Source organism: Carassius carassius, chromosome 19 (assembly GCF_963082965.1).
Source record: "Carassius carassius chromosome 19, fCarCar2.1, whole genome shotgun sequence".
NCBI lineage: Eukaryota > Metazoa > Chordata > Actinopteri > Cypriniformes > Cyprinidae > Carassius > Carassius carassius.
The window spans coordinates 16,346,092-16,360,469 of record NC_081773.1 but is presented as its reverse complement, the minus strand read 5'-3'; the positions used below and the strand labels follow the sequence as shown (position 1 = coordinate 16,360,469).

General features: G+C 36.9%; 2 protein-coding genes across 4 annotated transcripts in view; one reads left to right on the top strand and one right to left on the bottom strand.

Annotated features, from left to right (window-relative positions):
• Nucleotides 1–6,447: 6,447 nt before the first annotated feature.
• On the bottom strand, nucleotides 6,448–8,724 carry LOC132094715 (ribosyldihydronicotinamide dehydrogenase [quinone]-like). The gene is made up of 6 exons (XM_059499371.1): nucleotides 8,601–8,724; nucleotides 8,329–8,496; nucleotides 8,055–8,185; nucleotides 7,829–7,942; nucleotides 7,626–7,727; nucleotides 6,448–6,835 (listed from the first exon to the last, which is right to left on the bottom strand). Exons 1-6 carry the CDS (start codon nucleotides 8,602–8,604, stop codon nucleotides 6,536–6,538), a joined length of 819 nt encoding a protein of 272 aa, XP_059355354.1. The 5' UTR covers nucleotides 8,605–8,724; the 3' UTR covers nucleotides 6,448–6,535.
• A 377-nt stretch (nucleotides 8,725–9,101) lies between these two features.
• lrrfip1a (leucine rich repeat (in FLII) interacting protein 1a) overlaps nucleotides 9,102–14,378 on the top strand; it is a 34,297-nt gene continuing 29,020 nt past the window's right edge. Inside the window, exon 1 of one of the 3 annotated variants that reach the window (XM_059499984.1) lies at nucleotides 9,102–9,918. In XM_059499984.1, coding sequence (XP_059355967.1) covers nucleotides 9,829–9,918 — 90 coding nt within the window. In that variant the 5' untranslated portion in view covers nucleotides 9,102–9,828. The remainder of the gene's footprint in view (nucleotides 9,919–14,378) is intronic. The other 2 variants (XM_059499985.1, XM_059499986.1) reach the window with 2 other exon arrangements.

The following is a 14,378-nucleotide window of genomic DNA, read 5'->3' as shown; positions in this document are numbered from 1 at the left end:
TGGTTGCTGAAAACTCAGTTTTGCATTGCAGGCATTCATTACATTTGAATTGACTTAACATTTTATCTATTTATTGCACCGATGATAACCATCATAGACTTCTTTTAAACATAACCGTAAACTGTATGGTAGTGTACAAAAAAAAAAAAAAAAATAATAAAGAGTGAAGTTCCTTTTAAATATTTAGTGTTGCATGTGCACAAATGGAGTTTATTAACTTAATCTCTTCATTCAGTAATGGAACAACATCCTGTATTTCATCACACTACAGCAGCTAGAGTTGCTGTTCCATAAATTAACTAAGATCACGCATATGGGGTGTACATCAAAAAACATCTTTCACCTCCAGAAAGAAGCACGGCTGTGAAATATGCACATGTGGTGAGTGCCATCATGTGAGGAAAACAGACTTCAGGCCACGCCATTGTGTTCCAGGTGGTTCCAGTTTCAAGCCCCCCCCAGTGTGCATTCTCAGTGCCATGCAGGGCTGAATGCAGTGGGGGATGGACCAGCACTCCATCTGACATCAGGAGCTCATTTGCTGGTTATTTTAACTCAGTTGTACAGTTTATTGAAGATGGGAATCTATTCGACTTCCAGTTTGTGCTATTTATGGAAACTCATCGTCACTGGTGTTAAAAACCAGTGTAAACTGACTAATGTTGTTCTGTTTGACTCAATAAGCTTTGCATTGTAATTAGATAGAATGCAGTCTGAAACTTAAAGATGAACGCATTAACTGTATGGAAAATAATGACATAATATCTTTTTTTTGTGTTGTGGAACATGAGGGAGTGTAATTGATGACTGAATTGTAATTTTTGTATAAATGTTCACTTTATAACAGTGTTGAAAAGAATGAATAACTGAAATAACTGAAAACAATACTGACACTTTTTTTTTTAAAGAAATGTTTACATTATTTGTCAGAAATGTCCTCATCTTTTGTCCTTTGAATAATCAAAATTACAAATTTGGTATGGCTATTGTCACTTGACTTTCTAAAAGATCAAAAAAAATCACCATCAGGATCTATTAAATGAAAGACATGAGTTTAAATGACTTCATCTAATAACCCTGAGGACAGAACCAAAAATCAGGTCAAGCTTCCACGTTTTTCCCAGAAGGACAGTCTCTTTAGTGAGGAAGCTCCTTTGATTTACCGCAAACACATGGCGGAATACTGTGTGTCGGACTGAAGTCTCTAATTGGATCCTTGTTTTGGGTCATGGAAACATGATAGAAGTGATTCCTTATGAATTGTGCACTGAACACAGAACAATCCCATCATGTGCTTTACATCTAAATCGAAGATGCATTTCATCCATTGTCAAAAACCAAATAATTGATCAATGTTCACAATCAGTTTAATTCTATTAGTGGTCTTTGGGAATTTAACATATAAACTATTGTTATATCTGTTCTGTTTCATAACTAATTAGAATCGATCAATTTGCTGCTGTTCCAACCAAGCAAGAATGATTTGTTCAACCCAAGCTAATGAATAATAATGTGCATTTGATCAGATATAACTGCAGTACAAGATTATGAGATGCATTATTCAAATGCTTGGCTGAAGAGATGTGTCTTTAATCTAATGTGTCTGAACCCCAAACATTATCAGGAAGGCTATTCCAGAGTTTGGAAGCCAAATGCGAAAAAGCTCTACCTCCTTTAGTGGACTTTGCTATCCTAGGAACTACCAAAAGTCCAGAGTTTTGTGACCTTAGGGAGCCTGATGGATTGTAACGTGGTAGAAGGCTAGTATAGGTACACAGAAGCTAAACCATTAAGGGCCTTATAGGTGAGTAAAAATATGTTGTAACTTACACGGAACTTAAGAGGTAGCCAGTGCAGAGACTGTAGAATTGGGGTAAGATGATCATATTTTCTTGACCTGGTAAGGACTCTAGCCGCTGCATTTTGGACCATCTGTAGCTTGTTTATTGAAGATGCAGGATAACCCCCTAGCAGTAAATTACAATAGTCCAGACTAGAGGTCATGAATGCAAACTTGCTTTTCTGCATCAGAAACAGGGTAACATGTTTCATAGCTTTGCAGTGTTTCTAAGATGGAACAATGCTGTTTTTGTAACATGGGAAATATGGTTTTTAAAATACGAGTTGCTGTCTATTAAACACCCATATTTTTGACTGAAGAGGAAGTAACAGTACATCCGTCTAGTTGAAAATTGTAATCAAAGAGATTCTGTGTATTCCTTTTTGGTTCAATATCTCTGTCTTATCCAAATTCAATGGAAGAAAATTATTGGTCATACATTTTTTTACATGGTTAATAAATTCTGTAAGCTAAGATAATTTAGAAGTTTCATCTGGTCTCGTTGAGATATATAGTTGAGTATCGTCAGCATAAAAATGGAAACTAATTTCATATTTTCTAATAATATTACCAAGGGGTAACATGTATATTGAAAATAGCAGAGGACCTATGACAGATCCTTGTGGCACTCCATACTTGTGATAAGTGAGAAGACTTCCCGTTTAAATAAGCGATCAGACAGGTAGGATCTAAAACATCTTAAAGCCTGCCCTTGAGTACCCATATAGTTTTAAAATCTATCTATGAGTATGTCATGATATATGGTGTCGAATGCGGCACTAAGATCAAGTAAAACTAGCAATGAGATGCAGCCTGGTTCTGACACAAGAAGCAAGTCATTTGTAATTTTAACAGTTTTTGTGATATGGTGGGGCCTGAAACATGACTGAAATGCTTCATAGGGATTTTTTTATTTTTTTGTAAGAAGGAGCACAATTGAACAGACACAACCTTTTCTAAAATTTTTGACATAAACAGAAGATTTGAAATGGGTCTGTAATTTGCCAGTTAATTCGGATCTAGTTGTGGTTTCTTAATAAGAGGCTTAATAGCCGCCAGCTTGAATGGTTTTGGGACGTGACCTAAAGATAACAATGAGTTAATAATACTCATTAATATTTCATAAAGTCATTACTATATTGTAATAACTATTAAAGTCATTACAATATCCTGTGCATTTAAATGCTAGACTTGCTTGTGGTCTGCATGTTAGAATTTTGAGAATGACTGTTATGGACTGACACGTCAGGAAAGGTGTGGTGAATGCGAAAAACTGCACTACGCCCAGGAGACTGCATCAAGACTGTCACCTAAACCACAAATGCCTCCCTTGCAGAGCCCACATAGCAGTCTTGACTAAAAGCTGCCAACCGTCAACAGACAATGATTTATAATCTAATCAGAACTGAAAATAGTTGTTAAAGTGTATTGTTACATTCAAGCATTTTCTGCATTTAGCAACTTTCAATATAGGGACCAAGCAATTAATCACAGAGCCAATAATATTCATAATATACAATGCCAGGTTTAGTATAAAGCGATTTAGTAGTTTTGGTTTTTAGGTATTTCTAAGCTTTTTCTTTTTTTTTTCAACAGTTTCAGTAATGTTAGTACTTCCACTTAGTTGCCAGTTACCATTTTTTCATCTAATATGTAGATTTTATCTCAATTAATAAAACTATTTTAGTTAACATCAACACTGGTCTTGTATTGTGCATATCCACCAGAAATGGACCTAAAAAAAACTTAGCAGACAAATTATGATCTGCATTGCTTTTGAAACGGCAGCTGAATAGTCTACACCTTGAACATGGGATATTTTAGCATAAACTCAATGTCACCACAAGAGGTCACTATGCAGGACTCAGGAGTTTTTCCTGTCAAATGAGGAACGTTTGTGAAGGAATACTGAACTCCTTGCTGCACAGCATACACTGCTTTTAATAATAGTATGCGAAATAGAACATACAAAACGTAACAAAAAATTAAATGGTTAATTGGGACAACGGATGAAAAATAGCTTTTGGGCTAATTCTGGTGCATTTACAGTAATGTTAAAAAAAAAAGGTTTATTCTTCAAACTAGAGCTGAAAGAAAATCATAAAAAGTTAAATATACTCAGTTTCAGGGACTGCATGGCTACCAGTTTCCATATTACTAATCACCATTAGGATGTTTTTGTTTACAGTATAAAAATGCAGTCAGAATTCAAAGCATTATCTGCAAACATCTGCAGAAAAGGACATGCCCCTGGAGGTATTTCTACAGGAAATGGGAAAATAAGAGCACAGGTGGGACAAATACCCTTTGGAGAAAAAATAAACCCAGTCCTGAATTTTTGTGTCCTGAATAAATGTGCCATATTAAGATGCTGCTCATTCTGAAACCGAACACATTTTTTATATTTGGTGCCTTAGAAATGGTTTGATAAAAGTCCCTAGGGGGAGACCACTGGAGGAACAAGAAAACATAGAAATCCTTGACTAAGGAGCACAAAATTAACTTGTATTGGTTTCTAGATGCCCCAATATTACATTGAGATATAGTTCGCAAACCGAACCAAAAAGGTCATTCTCACCCTCATGTTTTTCCAAACCTGAAAGACATTGGTTAATCTAGCAATTCTTTAAAACAAACCAAATATTTAGTGAATTCCAAAAAGCCTGTCCCTCCATTAAAGGCGCAATATGTAATTTTTCTGCTTTAAAAATAGCAGATATCACTATATCTATGTTACATATATTTTTTTGTTGTGTACGTACATTATCCCGACAGTTTCCATGAACTTTCAAATCCGGAGAAAATTATAGTTTAATTAGAAGACACGGCACGTTTCTTTATTTCCGTTTTGTCGCCCGTCTATGGCGTCATATAAACTTTGATCCCTCTAGTTTATCTAACTTCCTGCGGAACCGCCAAATACAAAGGTGAACAGAAGCAAAGATGAGACGAAGAAGAAAAAGTAGTAGCTAGCCTTGATCGAGACTATTATATTTTATATTTATATTGTTTATATTCGTATTTATACCTCAATCAATAACTTAGTTATGGATCATGATTATGCTTTGCTTGCACGTTCTGTGAAGCACAAACGTACGGATGAAATAAATGACCTGAGAAGGTTTTGGGACGAAGAAGAAACGAGACACGGGTAAATATTGGAGTTGCATTTCCAAGATAGATAGAGCTTCGTGACAAGCTGAAACTACAGAGAGATGCTTGCATTCTGATAAACAGGTATGCATCCATTCAGCTAACTGTATCTATCCGTATATTTTGTGAAACGATGATGTCTTGTGTAAAACGCAGACGGACTAACTCATGTAGAGTATAATGTAAATCTACATGTGTTCTATATCTAGCTGGATAAAGTAGCTTCAAATGCAGTTCACTATCTTGTTCGATATCATAGTATAAACCTAATTGATATATATTGATTTGATAGGGGTCTGATAATTCATATATCTCTCCGTTCGAAAATACGTGATTGTCAAAATACTAAGGCCGGTGACACACTGGCTGCGTGGCATCTCTGCTGCGTGCCAGAAGCGTGAAGGCTGCCTCGCGTTTTCTGGGTCTTTAAACACCAGAATCGTGCCTGACGCGGCGCGCTGCTGCTGCTGTAGGTGACATAGAGGGAGACCGCTGACAGACCAGGCTCTTGTCTTCATGACAACAATATCTATACTTCATGTTGAACATAAATATAAAGCCTACTGATAAAAGGACACCGTCAACAGTATTGACGGCAAAATAGACTATGTTTGACAGGTGCAATATTTGAAAATCTATAATTATTTATTTTTTAAATTACATTTGTATCTGAATTTATGTCAACCTATAGACTTTCAAACATTAAAATGTCATGAATTAATATGTATTTGTGTACAAAATTACATATAAACATATTTTCCTATTATATTTTGCCTGGAAACGCTTCCAACACGCGTGCGTGTCGCGTGAAAAATTCTGCGCGGCTCGAGCCGGGCCTGAGACACGCGTCTCACGCAGGCAGTCTGCAAGCTCTAACCTATTAACATGGGAGCCGAATTAAAAACTGACACGCCACGCAGCTGAGACGCTTGCGCCACGCATCCAGTGTGTCGCCGGCCTCATTTAAAATGAGTGAGGAATGTGGGGAGCGACAGAGCGCGTGTTCCAATGAACAACAACTCCCATGAGCCTACGCTATTTCCCGACGTCAAAGTACGTCTCATGTTATTATTTTGATTGAGTGACCCCTGGTGGCCAAAAATTCCATACTGCACGTTTAAAAGGACATGAACAAAAAAAAAAAAAAAAAATCTAAAAGCTTGTAAAGGCAGTCAATATGATGACCAGTTAATCAAAGTAGTCACAGTTTATCACCTAAACTCAATTTTCAGTCAAAATTTTAGTGTTCCAAATATTAAACTGGTTTTCAACATGTGGATGAACTCGTTACAACATTCACTTTGGGTACACAAACCCTACAACTTATTTAAAATCACTGATCTATACATATTCTCTTATAGATCAGTGTATTATATATATATATATATATATATATATATATAAAAAAAAAAAAAAAAAAAAAAAAAAAAAAAAAAAAACCCCAAACAAAACACTTTCAAAACATGAACAATTTATTCATGTCTAAAATTCAGCTTTGAGACTTAAAGATATGGTCATTGGAGGACAGCATAACATCAGGTCTCACACTCCAGCTTTCATCTGGTTGTGGGGTGGCAGAGGTTTCTCCAGGTGGTGACCCACAGTGAGACCAAAAGGAGATTCAGCCTGTTTTTCCCGGACTTCAGGCTTCAGCTGAAAGCCTTTCCCCTCATCGAAGACGTCTACAGGTGGGAAGGAGAGAGGTACCTCATTTAGGAGACCATGAAGACGAGCCCGCCAGCCTTCCAGCAGGCCTTCACGAGCCTCAGGAGAGAGAAGAGTGGGAGCCCAGAAGATTTGAGGGGCAAGGACCTGGAAGCCACAATAGTGGAGGACACCATTCTACAAAGAGAGGAAAGTTGGGTGCAGAAGTTGCAGGTTTGTATGAAATGCAAACTCAATTAACGCTACATTCCCAGAGTTCAGTGCTTTGCCCTTTGTGGAGACAAAAGAGTTGAGAAATATACAATTAAAAAAAAAAAAAAAAAAAATCTGCATTTTTGAAGAGCCATTTTTTAGGGATGGTCACAATTAAACCAGTGCAAAGAATCAATGGGAGTAAAGGGTCCATGTACACTTTGCAATGCTTAATTCTAAAGGGGCCCTTTGAAGTCCCAGGTTAAAACAAAACTTACATAATGTGCGTAGCACTAAATTCTTGCACTAATTTTGCATTTAATATACTTCTTGATTTAGTACATAAACGAAAAGAACTTTGTGTACTCCACTGCCATTTCGGGACACCATGAATGAACAAATGCACTTTTAACATGCCTCTGAACTTAAAGAACTTTAGTTACTAGTAGTACACTTGAACCAAACTTTCATACACTAAAGTGTACTACAAGTGATGACTCTACTCAACTGCGGGTCACAAGTTGATCTTAAGTACTAAAATCACTTTTAGTACGTCAAGTACAAAATTTGTGCGCAACAAAAGCACAGTACATTATAGAAGTGGACTTTTAACATGGGGTGGCCAGTTTTGAGCACTTCAGTTTGGAATAACCCTTTAATATCGTGGCTATGATCATTCTCATTCCCAAAGTACCTTTCAGAAGTGGAATTATCCCATGTGGAACAGCATTACTATGACAAGTTAAGAGGAAAGGGGGGGGGGGCAAGTTCTTACTTGAATTGGCCACAGAGTAACATTCATGTCTCCATTGATTCCATTGGAGCTGAACATGGTCTCATTGGAACCAGTAGTGAAGGATAACATGGCTTTCTTGTCCTGTTATGCATTAAACACTCAAATTATACCAATATCAACAGCCCACTCAAATTTCATTAAGGAACAGCCAACATTTGGGGTTTATGATGTGCAGGCCTCACCCTGAAGACACCCTCACTGTAGCGCTTTTCCAAGGTGTATGCAAAGCCAAGCGTTAGAACCCGGTCCATCCAGCCTTTCATGATGGCAGGAACAGAGAACCAGTACATGGGAAACTTCAAGAAATTGACAAATGGTCAAGACTCACAAACACCCAAAAAGATAAGAGAGAGAAAATATAGATTTAAGATAACCCCACACACACACACACACGAGAAAGTGTCATACTTGAAAAATAACCAGATCTGCTTCTTTCAGTTTCTTGTGCTCATCTGTGATGTCAGAAGATAGTCGCCCCTCCTGCCAGGCCAACATGGTCTCATTTCCATAACGAAAATGCTCTGGGTTCTTTGGTGGACCTGGATAAAGAAAAGAAAAGAAAAGGAAAAGAAAAGAAAAGAGAAAAAGGGGGGGGGGGTGTATTTACTGCCACAGAGTTATGATAAAGGCACTAGTTCTTAGTTTAATATCAGCTAAACAAACAAAACACCGCCTCCCACACCAGTAATATCCTCCTTTGTAGCCGTGGCCTTAAACTTCATTTCATACAGGTCAGACACAAGCACGTTACAGCCCTGTTTCTTCAGCGCGTCCACAGCAGCGTCTTTAACAGCCGCATTGAAGGAGCCTGCGCTCTGGTGCGCGTACACGATCAACACTGTCTTAGCGGCTGAAGAAGAACATGAACGGAAGAGACCACACAAACAAAATAAAGCGAAACAGAACGTTGCGGAAAAACCGAAAATATCAATAACAACCAAACAAAAAACGTACCCATGTTTCTCACCAACAAACCTCAAAGCATCCACTAAACACCAAACCAACTGTGAACTTGTTTTAAAGTGACAATCACCTGTGCACAGCTGAATCATTTTACTGATCAATTAGTGCTGGCAGGCAACGCACAAACATTTTTACGAAATAAATAAATAAATTTCTTCATGGTTTTTCAACGGATTAATTTATTTACTTTATATATATATATATATATATATATATATATATATATATATATATATATATATATATATATATATATATATATATATATAAAAGAAAGATTTTTTTTCTTTTTACAAAAAGAATTACCACTTCGTTTTTACCACTAGATGTCAACATCCCCCGGCAACTAAAGCGGCAGATGCATCTACTTCTATAAAATAGGCTATAGATGCATGATAAAAATGAAAAAACGAAATTGATTTGGTAAGATTAGATATAGTTATTTTATTAACTTTCTTTATTTCTTTCTGGCCGGATAATGTAGCCTATTTGGCAACAATTTTCTGCTGAGAAAATAACAGCTGTTATGGCTCCTCATCTTGGTGCAGTTTGTTGATTTTTTAAATGGGCAAAGATGAAAGATTTGCTTGAGACCAGTTACAAGCAGTCTGGTTTATTATATTTCCCCCCAGCCGGATATATATATTTTTTTCATCTTCACAATAGAATGTAAAAGTTATTGCGAAAGGTGCACGTGTGTGACTTTAAGAAGTGCAAGATAAGGTTTCTGTTTTTAGCAGCAGACTCCCAAGATTAAAAATAGCGTGCGAGCCCTCAAATTCCCCCAAGAGACGCTCGAATCCATTCGCGCCCCATTACTGAAGTAGGCTAAAGCAAGAGAAGAAAAGTTGTAACCCCGCCGTTATACTGACAATCACGCTGTTACGTCCCAACTTTCTGAGCAAACAAACTTTTGATTATTTACAGCCATTTTGGCAGCTCCTCAGAGGCGACACGTGTGTCATGAAAACGCGTTAGCCTCTCAGCACCGGTGACTCTTCAGTCTCTCACAGTACAGCACTAGGAAGAGCAGAAAAGACGGATGTAACGCAATGAGCCCAGTAGTGAAAGACACGACTTCGTTGCTGTTTTTGAATTAGAGTTAAAAACGTGCTTTCTTTTTCTTATGCCTTTCTTGAAGGAATAACTCTCTTAGGGATCGGTTCTCACGCGTAAAGGAGCGTGTTTCTCAGAAGGATTTATTTATTACAAGTTACCAATGGGGTCTCAAGGGCCAGGACGTAGAAGAACCCCCAGCAAAAATGGGTTGACTGGTGAGGAAGATGCCCTCAACGTAATCGCAAAAGAGGTAAATTAATCTCCTAAAGGTTAAGCTAATGTAATGATCTTAGTTGCAGATGTGCAGGGTTAAACTCCAGAAAAAAACATGACAATCACATGGTTCAACATCCTGAGTTAGTTTGTTTATTAAACCAGAGCTTTACACAGTTTCACGAGTATCTAATTAACATAACAACAGTCTAACTAAGGTAAAGTCCCTGCTTATGCCCTCATCTGGACCTGTATTGTTAATATATATTAATCTCTCTCTCTCTCTCTCTGCTTTTTTTTTTATTTTTTACAAGCTGTAGATCATTTCCTCTCCTACTTGTAAAGTCTGCTTCCTGTCTGTTTGTTTTTAGCACCTAACTAAATGTTTCTGGGCCGTCTTGATCAAAGGTGATCTTTTATTGTATGGCAGTAGGCTAATGTATTTGAAGGTGTAACTAGTCTGTAATATAGGCTGGGTTTGATGTGCTTGAACAGGTGCTGGGTTCATGGTGGAAAAAAACCTTGATTAGACTGCTTAGGAAGTGATTTTTTGCCCAGTTAGATCTTCAGCAGATGTATATGATGTTTCTTCATTGTACAGCCATAGTGAAAAGCAGTGACTGTATGTGAAGTGCACGTGTTTTCATAGACAGTTAAACTATGTATGTAGCAAATGCTTCATTCTATTAATAGTAAGCGTCTCTGTTTGACACAGGAGAGAGGCCTTCTCAATCTACCGTCATCATGAACTGTCCTCTCAGTTTAGAGTGTGAAGAGAAGCATGGGTATATTTGTTTGTATGCATGTAAACATGTCTCTGTGTTAACATGTTTCATTTTATTTATTTAATGTGTGATTTTAGGCAAACTTCTGAAATAGAGTATGAAACACTTGATATGTGAAAGCATAATCAATAAGCTAAAATGTCATGTGCAAGGTGTTTTATTCTCATTTTCAACAACAGGACAGGCTAGCAATTCATTTTTTATTTTATTTTTATTTTGTATTTAAAGTTGAAAACTGTAACTGGGCAGCTCCTTTTCTGTAGCACTTTGAGTTCACCTCTTGTAAGTGAGCGCATGGATAAAGAGAGTTTCAGGTGAAACACCACCATGTTATCAAACGTCCAATCAGGAGGCAAAATTCAGTTTCACATTTGCATAATTTTATCATAAATGCTAAAAGTTGTTTTCTGATCCAACCTGTTTCTCTTGAAATCTAAATCATTTTTGCATACTTTTTTTTGCATACTCCCATGTGACTTTGCAACAGAGCTTTTGCAAATTTAAACCGCTAGGTCACGCAAGGTCTTATTAAAGCTTCTTTCTGAGCAGGTTTAGTTTCAGTTAGACAATAACGAGATACTGTGGTTTTAATCTTTTTTTATTACTAAGTGCTTGACACATTTTCAAGCGTGCTGTAAAGTTTGAATGCCTTCACAAATAAGCTACTTATTTATATGTTCCTAGGATTTTTAGAGCCGTTTTATCTTCTTTTAAGTGCCTGTTTCATTATTTACTGCCTGTGTTCCATTGTGCCACCTTAACTTACCTGGTACCTGCGTTTGCTGCTGATAGGCTACCATCAAACACTTGCTGGTCTCTGACAAGCTGGTACATTGGCCCTCATGTGTTCGTTAATTCTGTAATAAGAGCTTTAAAAATAGAAGGCCCTCAGAGACCAGCTGTGAGTGCAGCTTCAAGACCAGACATGAAGTTTCAGTGGGGCAGTACAATGAGCAGAAGTAGGGAGCAGAGGCATCTGATAATGGATTCAATGGAAACACATTCTGATAGTATCTGCATCAGTAATCCTCAATGGCTGTGCTTTTCTGGTGCTCTATAATTTCGCTAAGCTGTTAAATGTGAGATAGGGTCACAGTAGAACATGAGTCAGTGGAGGATTTCCTGTCAAACAATTTCAACAATGGCGACTCAACACTTTGATTCAGTGTTCTGTTTGTCCTTCTTCTTACACAGATGCACATTGTGGAATCTGGTAAGACAAACTCATGTCATAAATAGATTGCTTTCAGCTGCGTGTGTTTGGTTCATGGTTCACCACATTCCCTAAAGTTTTGGCATATACTAAAAAGTTTCAAACAACAATCCTCGTTTGACTAGATGAGGCGTTTAATTTTTTTTTTAAAGGCAGGCCAGCTCCAGATAAAGGTCTATGGTGATTCATGTTGATATGTGTTCTTAAAGGGTTTGTTAATCTAAAATAAAATAAAAAATAGGATGCGTTTTACTCACCCCCGAGGCATCCTAGGTGTATATGACTCTCTTCTTTCAGCAAATCCAGTCGGAATTATGTTAAAAATTGTCTTTGATCTTTCAAGCTCTATCATTGCAGTCAACGGGTGTTGCATTCCTTCAGTCCAAAAGAAGTTAAATAAAAAGCGCCCTTCCATGAAAAAAAGTGTCTCACATGGCTCCTGTAGCGACTCGATGCGTTTTTGTTAGAAAAATATCCATATTCAAAACAAAATATTCACTTTTTATCTAGCTTGCGCCAACCATTGTACACAGAAGCTGTTCCGGGAGCATGATATAAATGCTGCCTTAGTAAACGTAAGAGACCTATTTCAAAATTGGAGAAAGTCAGGCCCTGTTTTTTTTAAACTATGCATGTCTCTGACAGATGTCACTTGAAAAAAAAAATGTTTCCTGAGAAGTCACACTCTTCTCTGTGATACCACTGTGTGTAAACAGCCCAATAAAATAAATAATATAGTGTCATTGGAGCACCTTGTGTTTTTCGCTGATTTTATTCAGAAAACTAGCCAATTAGAAACACACTTTGTTTGTGAATCTGTTTTAGGAAGTGATTCATGGAGTAGAATCAGTCTGAGTGATTGTGTGTTTGAGTCAAACATGAGCAGGACAATGGCTTGTCAAAAGCTCTATGGTCATTTTACTGATGTTTACAGTAGTTTTTACTGATGTAAGAGTTGTAATAATTAGCAGGAAGTAGTGTTCCCCATTTTATGGTCTAAAAATAAAGAGCACATATATGTACTGTTAAATAGTTTGGGCTCAGCAAGATTTTGTTATTGGAGATTATTTATACTTTTATTCAGCAAGGATTTAGCTGATTATACAGTAGGTGACAGTAAAGAGTTAAATAAATGCAGTGTTTTGTAATTTCTATTCATCAAAGAACGGTTTCCACAAAAATATTAAGCAGTACAACTGTTTTCATTATTGATAATAATAAGAATTATTTCTTTGTCTAAATCATATTAGAATTATTTCTAAAGGATCTTGTTACACTAAAGCCTGGAATAATGGCTGCTGAATAATTCAGCTTTACCGAATAGATTACATTTTTAAAATATATTCAAATAGAAAAATTATTTTAAATGATACAAATGTTTCACATTATTTTGGATTTATTTATCATTTTACTGTATTTTAATCAAATAAATGTAGCCTCAGTAAGCATAAGACTTCTTTCAAAAACATATAAAAAATCTTACCAGCCCCAGACATTTGAATGATAGTGTTAACTTGATGTTATTGTACTGAACATTTCTTATTGCTAACAGTCTCAATATTTCAAAATCTCATCATAATCTCAGCTGCATTCATTGCACAGTTTACAGTGTCATCCAATGACTGAGATGGTTAGATGATTGGGGGGGGGGGGGGGGGGGGTTTAGATGATTCATCGGAGCTCTGACTCTGGGTTTCAGGATGAGAGCTGTCTGACTGTTAATCTTGAACTCGTTGTCATGAGCAATGATTTTATATTTCCTCATTCAGAAATAAGAGTTCTCCTTCTATCAAAATAAATCATGTGCCCTCACTCGGCACACTGACACATTAACACCTGCTTATCACTGGTCCATGACAATCAGAACATTTATCTGCCTCGCTCAGGATTAAGCTCTGAGCCACTCAAGGTTAAACATGTATTTTCTTTGAGCCTAGATGCAGAATTGTTGATACAGGTTGAAGCAAGACACTAAAGCAAACTCAAATACAAAGTCAGAGAACTTTTTTCGCAGGCTGACATCTTTCACCAAGAATGGAACCTCTCCATATAAGGACAAGGATTTAGAAAGGGTTTTCTTCCTTTTTCTGGTGTCACTAATGGGCCCCTGAAGATTGTTATCACAATTGCTTTCCTGTTTGTTCTCTGCTGTTGGGACACATCCCTTATGAAGGAGTAATGCTGAGTCCATATTTCTAGTGCTCTTGATGCTGATTGGGCAGGATGTTTGTGTATAAGCCATCGTTACTCTGATAAACTGCTTAATCTTCAGTCTTGTGTTTTATGACAAAAATATTGTCATTGATTGTCTGTTTTACACTTTCTTTTGATATCAAATGCAAGACACACTTAACTTTGTTTGGCATTGTTTACTAGGAATATTATTTGTGCTTGTTACAAATTGTTTGCTCATTTACACTCAAAAATGAGTCATGGCATAGTTTATTATTAGGTTTTTTAGTATTTTCATCTGTTTGATTTGATTTTACTTAAATCTTT